Consider the following 6,749-nt stretch of genomic DNA (forward strand, 5'->3'; position numbering starts at 1 on the left):
AGGAGGAGGAGGAGGAGGAGGAGGAGGAGGAGGAGGAAGGCGCGTGGGTGCTGCCCATGTAGTCATAGCCCGGTAAGGAGAGACTCACTTGAGGGAAAGGCGCGGGTCACCGTACGGGGCGTAAGGTGAAATGTTTAGAATAAACTCCTTGGGAGGGTACGAGCTCCATTTCTGCTGCACTGTGTTGTCATTGTTATTCCAAAAGTCTCTGTCTAGATCGCTACAGCAGACCGTGAAGGGGGGGGGGGGGGGGGGGGGGGAGAAAGAAGAGGGAAATACAAGAGAGAAAGCTGAATTCCTGCCAGGGGGAGCGCAGCCCCCCGCCCCGGCTGGGCCCTGTGGAGAGAAACAGACAAGACGGATGGACGGACGGACGGCTGCGGAGAGATGGGAGCAGGCTGAGGGGAGAAAAGGGTGCAGAGGGTTAGAGAAATGCTGTGCAGGGCTGCTTCCCAGCGTCCTGGCAGCCAGCTCCGGAGAGGGACGCAGCTGTGAGTAGAGCGGGTCCCGTTGCCAGGTCCCTGCCCCCCCCTCCTCATGTGCTCCCTTTTGGCACATTACCCCCAGATCCTGTCTGGATACACAGGGACCCCAACCCGTGCCCTGCCGTTATCCGCACGGGCGAAGCGTGCTCCATCCCCGCGGTGCCACAGGATGCGTGAGCGTCCCCCGTGCGCGCCCCAGCTCTGGTGCCACAGCGGCACCCCAGGGTGCTCTTCTGCTGCCGGGGGTCGTGGTGACACCTCTGCCCCAACCAAGGGGATGACAGCGCTGCAAAACCGGGGACGCTTGGGCATAACCGCAGACCACGCACTGCTCGGTATCCCTAGCCAAAAAATCGAGCCACGGGGACAGCCACCTCCGTCCCCACGGAGCGTCCTCCCTTGGATGCCCTGCTCCTGGTGTCCCCGCACGTCCAGGGGTGAAGTTGTGTCATTGTGGCCGTGTCATCCCGGCCCCTCTCCCCCTGCCTTGGCACCTACTTGATGGTTTTCTTCTCGCTGCGGCCTCGGCTGGAATCTGGGGTGCCCACGGTCTCCAGGGATGTCTTGTACCGTTTTCCCTGCGGGGACAGCAGAGGGGTCAGGGCCAGGCGCTGCCCTCCGGATGGAGGAGGTAATTTGAGGCTTCATTGACCCTGGGTTAATTGATTTGCCATTCCCAGCGTAAGAGACGTGGTGGCACGTGCGGAGGAACTGGGGCTCGCAATCAGGGCAGTGCTGTGCTGTGATTTCCAATGGATGCTCAGCAGACTGGAGCACAGTTAAGGCCAGTTAGCGAGCTAGGTGGCTACGGTGGGACAAAGGGACAGGGATGGGGGCGGGCTGGCTGCTCCCTACCCCACGGACACTTACCAGTCTGCGCTGGCACCACTGGCAGATGCCGCACAGGACGATGGTGACGCTAAGGCTGACGGTGATGATGGCTGAGACGAGGACGACATCGCGGGAGGGGGCCCCTGGGGAGGAGCAGAGCACAGCTGAGCCTGGGGGACCTGAGGGTGGACGGACAGCCCTCCCGGGGACCCACGGCCACCCCACAGCACCTGCAGCGTGGGCACAAACGGGGAGAGGATCACCAGGGACACGCGGCAGGGCCACCACCCTGCTCCTCCCCGGTGTGCCGCAGGGGTCCGGTGGGACCCCATCCCCAGGGGTGACCCCGCCATGGTGCCATCTGTGCCCAGACATCCCCGCCACCAATGGGGACGGAGAGGCCGGAGCGAGCCCACCCTGAGCCGTGCTGCAGTATAAATATTAAACAATAATGGTTAATAATTAATTCACCCGCAGCCCTTGTTATTGTAATGAAATTTGCCGGCGGCTCCGGCGCTCGCATGAGTCACGACGGCCGGACCCCGCGCCCTGCTCCCACGCCTGATGCCCGCGGGGGGGACGATGGGTGACAAAGCGCTGGCAGCCCCCATCCTTGGGGGGGGAGGCAGGGGGCACGGGGGCAATAAAGGAGTTGGATGAGCGCCCCTGGAGCCCGGTGCCCAGAGGGGGCCGGCAGGTGACGGTGCCACCAGGGGCGGGTGGCACCGTGGGATGGGGACCTGGGACATGCACGTGCTACAGAACCGGGCCAGGAGGAGGGAGGGGTGGGGGGGGTGGGGGGGCTCCGGCGCTTGGTCACGAGGCCCCGTGTATAGAACCCGCTTAGCAACTGTTGCCTAGGAGGGAATTTGGGACCAGCCCTTAATTTCTAACATTTAGAGAGCGCCGTGGAGGAGTGTGGCTCTTAGCACGGTGCCAGAGGCAATGGGGCCGAGCCCCTCCGGCGGCTGCCCCATTTGGGGACGTGGTGTGGGACACCGTCCTGGCACCGCATCCCAGTGCTCCCAGTGCTGAGAATCCACCGTGCTTCTGCCCTTCTGTTGTCCACCGTATCCCCAAGGGAAGGGCGGGTGGGAAGGTGCCAGCCAGGCTGGAAAACGCAGCTCCAAGAATGCGAGTGCATGGACACAGGGACAGAGACCCCGCGCCGGTGGCTGCCACTCCTCACAGGGTCAAGTTCACCTCCAGTATAATCCCATACAGGGAAATCGAAGGGGAGAAGGACAGCGTGCCGCAGGCGTGACGCTGAGGATTATCCCTCTTAGGAAGGAGAAAGCAGAGGATGCTGTCACCAAGGGGACTTTGGCTCCCGCCCCGGTGACACCGCAGGGTCACACGCCCCCGGCACCGCTGGGCATCGCTGGGCTTTGCTGCGGCAGCACTCACAATGAGTTGTTTTCCAGTCAATTAGCATCGCTTAATTAAGCAGAGAAGCCAAGCGCAGAGCTCCCGGCTTGTCCCCAGCTTGCAGGTGCTGCCTGGGGCACAGAGGGGTGGCACAGGGGGAGAGGTGGCACAGGGGGGAGACGTGGCCCCTGGCTGCAATGCTGGGAAGGGGGAGCATCCCTATCACAGCCACGGGCTTGGACAGCCAGCGGGCACATTGGTGACGTGGGGCTGTGTCCAGCCACCAGTGCCCCGAGGGTGACCGCGTCACGCTCACAGCGCTTTCTTTTTGGGCACGGAGCCTGAAAACGGCCAATCCCCCCAAAATGTTCAGCGGGGAGTATCGAAGCACGGAGCCTCCCCCCCCCGAGCTCCCAAAATAACCCCCGCCTGCTGCGCTCCCGGGAAGCGCGATCGCAGCCGCTCCCCGCAGCCGGCGCGCGCGGCTCCGCGCCGAGGCTCCGCCGCGTGCCAAGCGCCGGCAGCGGAAGGGGAAGCGGGCGAGGGTGCCAAGCGTGCCCGCAGCCACGCAGGGATGCGACGGCGAGCCCGGGTGGGGACGGCAGGGGTGGAAATGGGGCGCGTGGTCCTGGCAGGTGCGGGCTCAGAGCATCACTGCGCACGACAGGAGCGTCGCGCCGCGCCGTGCCGCGCCGTGGGGCGGGAGCGAAGTGGCCGCGGTGCCACGGCGGGGCTTCCCAGATGCCGCTTGCCTGGTGCCACGCTGTTCATTCCCGCCCTGCTCATCCTCCTACTCATTTGCTAGATATTTCCCCAACCTCTTATTTTTAGGTTGCAGCTGAGAAGCTGCGAATTTGCAGCTTTGCGCTTCTGTGCAGCGTGCCGGCGTGCCGGGATTGGAAGCCCCCCAGGAGGGGAGCGCAGAGCGGGCACGGTCACCCGCCCAGCCCCTGCTGCTGGTGGCCACTCTGGCAATTTGCTGGCCACGTTTCCGGCACCCGTCTCCACCGAGCGCTGCCGCTCACCGCACCAGGAGCGCCCAGGGCGAGAGGGATGGGAACAGGCGTCTGCTTTCCATCTGTGCATTTGTCTGTCTATCCGCGCGGCCCCCTCTCCAACACACACCCATCCATCTCTCCAGCCATCCGTCCGTCCCTCGTACACAGCTGTCTCTCCATCCAGCCATCTGGCCGGCCCCCAGAGCTGTCAATCTGTCCGTCTCTGCCTCCCTCCACGCCGAGCCGCCCGCCCCGGAGACCCCCAACACCTCCCCAACCCCTCTCCGCTGGCACCCATCGGGAATGCCAACACTTCTGGTGCAAAGGGTGGCAGAGGCGCCCACGGGCACCATCCCAAAACACCAGCAGCGTGCCCTGCCGGTGCCACAAACCCTCCTGCGGTGCAGCACAGTGAGGGGCAGTGGGGACCCCCAGGGCACATGTCCTCGTGCCCACGGTGCCTGCACACAGAGGGTGGCACGTGGATGTGCTCTTCCCCCAGTGCTCTCCTGCGGTCAGGTTATTTTTGGCTCAGGATTTCTGGAGACGTGTGCGGTTTCTCTCCTTCGTGGCTCCCGCTTCCGATGAGCACCTGAGCCCCCCAGAACTTTGCGTACCCACAGATTCCCAGCCACCACACCAAGCGCTACTTCCCTTGTCGGCATCCCAGCTCCCGACATCCTTGTGACATCCCCCGTCCCCCAGCATGGATAGCTCTGGCTCAGCCCCAGCTGTCTCCCCAAAACGTGGCCCCATGTGTACAGCCTCCTCCTCACCCCCATCTCCACAAAGGGACCCCAAGCTGCACCCTCAGCGATGCTTTCAGACCCCCGGACGGTGGGAACCGTCACCTATGGGGCAGCAGGGAGGGTCCCCATCTCCCTCTCCATCTTCATGCATCCCACTGTGGGGGTACCCCGGCTTGGGCGGAGAGAACCGTGCCACATGCCGTGCCCTCCCTCCCTCCCTCAATGCCTCGGCTCCGTCTCCAGCAGCGCCGTCGGCCGCTTCCCTTTCAAACCTCATTAACTCCCCCCAAGGTGACCCGCTCCCTCCTGCAGCAGGGCCAGGAGCGGAGCTGCCCGGGGACGGTATCCAGGGACAGGGGGACCCTGCACGCTCCCGTGGCACCCCGAGCTCACAGCTGGACACACGGCACTGCACGATGGCACGATGGCACCGAGGGGCTCGGGACAAACCCGCCGTGGCCCCAGCACACCACGCCCCACGGTGTGCCCTCAGCCTTGTCCCCAGGTCCCCGCTGTCCCTGCTCAACACTCAGGCTGGCACTCTGCCTTTGCACACAGCCGCCGCGCGCCAGCCCCGCTGTCTGCTCTTCGAAAGCCCTTCCCCTGCTGAATTCATCTATAATAGATATCGGAGCTGAGCCCCCAGGGGCTGGGGGGTGGCAGCGATATTATCTGCATCTGTCTTCATTCCCCTCTCTCTCCCCGCCCTTCCCCAGCAGGCTGAAAAGCCGCGAGATCAGGCGGAGGAAAGCCGCCCCTGGCTCCGCTCTGCTCCTTGGCACTGGGGGATCGACCAGAGCTCCCCATCCCCATGTCACGATGTCCCCACCAACTGGCCCGGCCCATCCCTGTCCCCATCCTCGTCCCCATCTCCATCCCCGTCCCCATCCTCATCCCCATTCCCATCCCTTTCCCCTTCCCTGTCGCTACCTCTGTCCCCATCCCCATCCCCACGCCCATCCCCACCCCAGGCACCCCCACGGGCACCCCACTGCCACGGGGACAGGACAGAGCTGCACGGGGATGTGGGCATAGGTGGGGAATACGTAGGACAGAACAGGTGCCTGGCTCTTGGCAGGGCACACTGGGTTATTTATCTGCACCCGAGGGGACGAGGACGCAGGTGGGGAGCGAGGACGAGGACGCAGGTGGGGCCCGTTGACCACAGCTCCCAGCACCTGTCTGGGGCACGGGGATGGAGCGTTCGGGTGCAGCCGCTGGGGGAGAGAGGAAGGCTGGTGCTGGCAGTGGGCACGGAGTGGAGGTCTCCCCCATCGGGCACGCAGTTCAGTGGCACTGAAGTTACCCCCCTCACCCCACGCGTCTCCCCCACAGCCACGCCGACGGTGCTGGCTGTGCCCACGGGGAGTGCAGCTCTGGGGACAGAGGGCTGCAGGCACCTGGTCCCTACACCCTCCTCCTCCTGGCACCCCAGCCGTCCCCAAGGCCACCTACATCCAGTGGCTTGGCCGTGGGTGCCAAACCCAGAGGGGGAACGGAGCCACGGAGCAGCGGAGGGACAGGCAGGGGAGCGGCGAGCAGAGCAGATGGTGCCCCGGTGTCAGCCACTGCGGCACCCTGATGCTATAGGGCCGGTTTCACGGCGATGCCCCACGTAGCGGGAGAGCCAGGAGTGGGACTGGGGGACAGAAGGGGCGTGCGCTTCATTCTAACGCCAGCCTTGTGGCGGCACGGCACTCAACGGGGGGGGGGGGGCCCCGGGGGAAAACGGGGGGGGGGGGGGGGCAAGGAGGACGCGGCTCCGGGAGCAAATCGGGGACGCGTTGGAGGGGGAATGACCACCAGGTGCAGAGCCCGGGCTGCAGAAGGGGTGGGCGAGGGGCCGGTGGGGACGTGCCCCATCTCCCCGCCGTCATCACGTCGCCGGGTGACCTTGGGCCACCGGGCATCCCAGCCGGGCAGCGGCGATGGCAGCGAGCGGGCGACAGCGTCCCCTCGAAGGCTGTCGGCACCGCCGCCCGCCGCGGGTGACAACGCGTGGCCGCGTCCCTCAGCGCGGCCGCATCCCGCAGGCCTGCGGCTCACGGCGCTCTGCCACGCGTCCCCGCGATGTCCCCATGTCCTTCTGCCGGCGGCCGTCACCGAGCCACGCCGTGCCACCGCCGCTCGGGCACCGCGGTGGCCGCACGCCCGCCACCTCCTCCCCGCCAGCGCCCCACATTCGTGACGACGGGGCCGAGCCGTGCCCGGGGAGCATGAGCTCAGCAAAACGGCGGCGTGCAGCCCCCCTCCCCAAAGCACGCGGCCCCTCACGGGCGGGGGGCGAGGAGGGGGCTGCGGAATCCCACGGGGGAGGG

At 66.0% G+C, this 6,749-nt stretch overlaps 1 protein-coding gene across 1 annotated transcript in view; it reads right to left on the minus strand.

The window, feature by feature from the left end:
• Positions 1–1,459, minus strand: part of SYT7 (synaptotagmin 7) — a gene marked incomplete at its 5' end in the record, with an annotated part of 10,364 nt that extends 8,905 nt beyond the window's left edge. The window contains 3 exon segments of the mRNA XM_021401096.1: positions 89–220; positions 984–1,063; positions 1,356–1,459. Of these exon segments, the coding sequence (XP_021256771.1) occupies positions 89–220; positions 984–1,063; positions 1,356–1,459 (316 nt within the window).

Source organism: Numida meleagris, chromosome 6 (assembly GCF_002078875.1).
Source record: "Numida meleagris isolate 19003 breed g44 Domestic line chromosome 6, NumMel1.0, whole genome shotgun sequence".
In the NCBI taxonomy this organism is placed as follows: Eukaryota; Metazoa; Chordata; class Aves; order Galliformes; family Numididae; genus Numida; species Numida meleagris.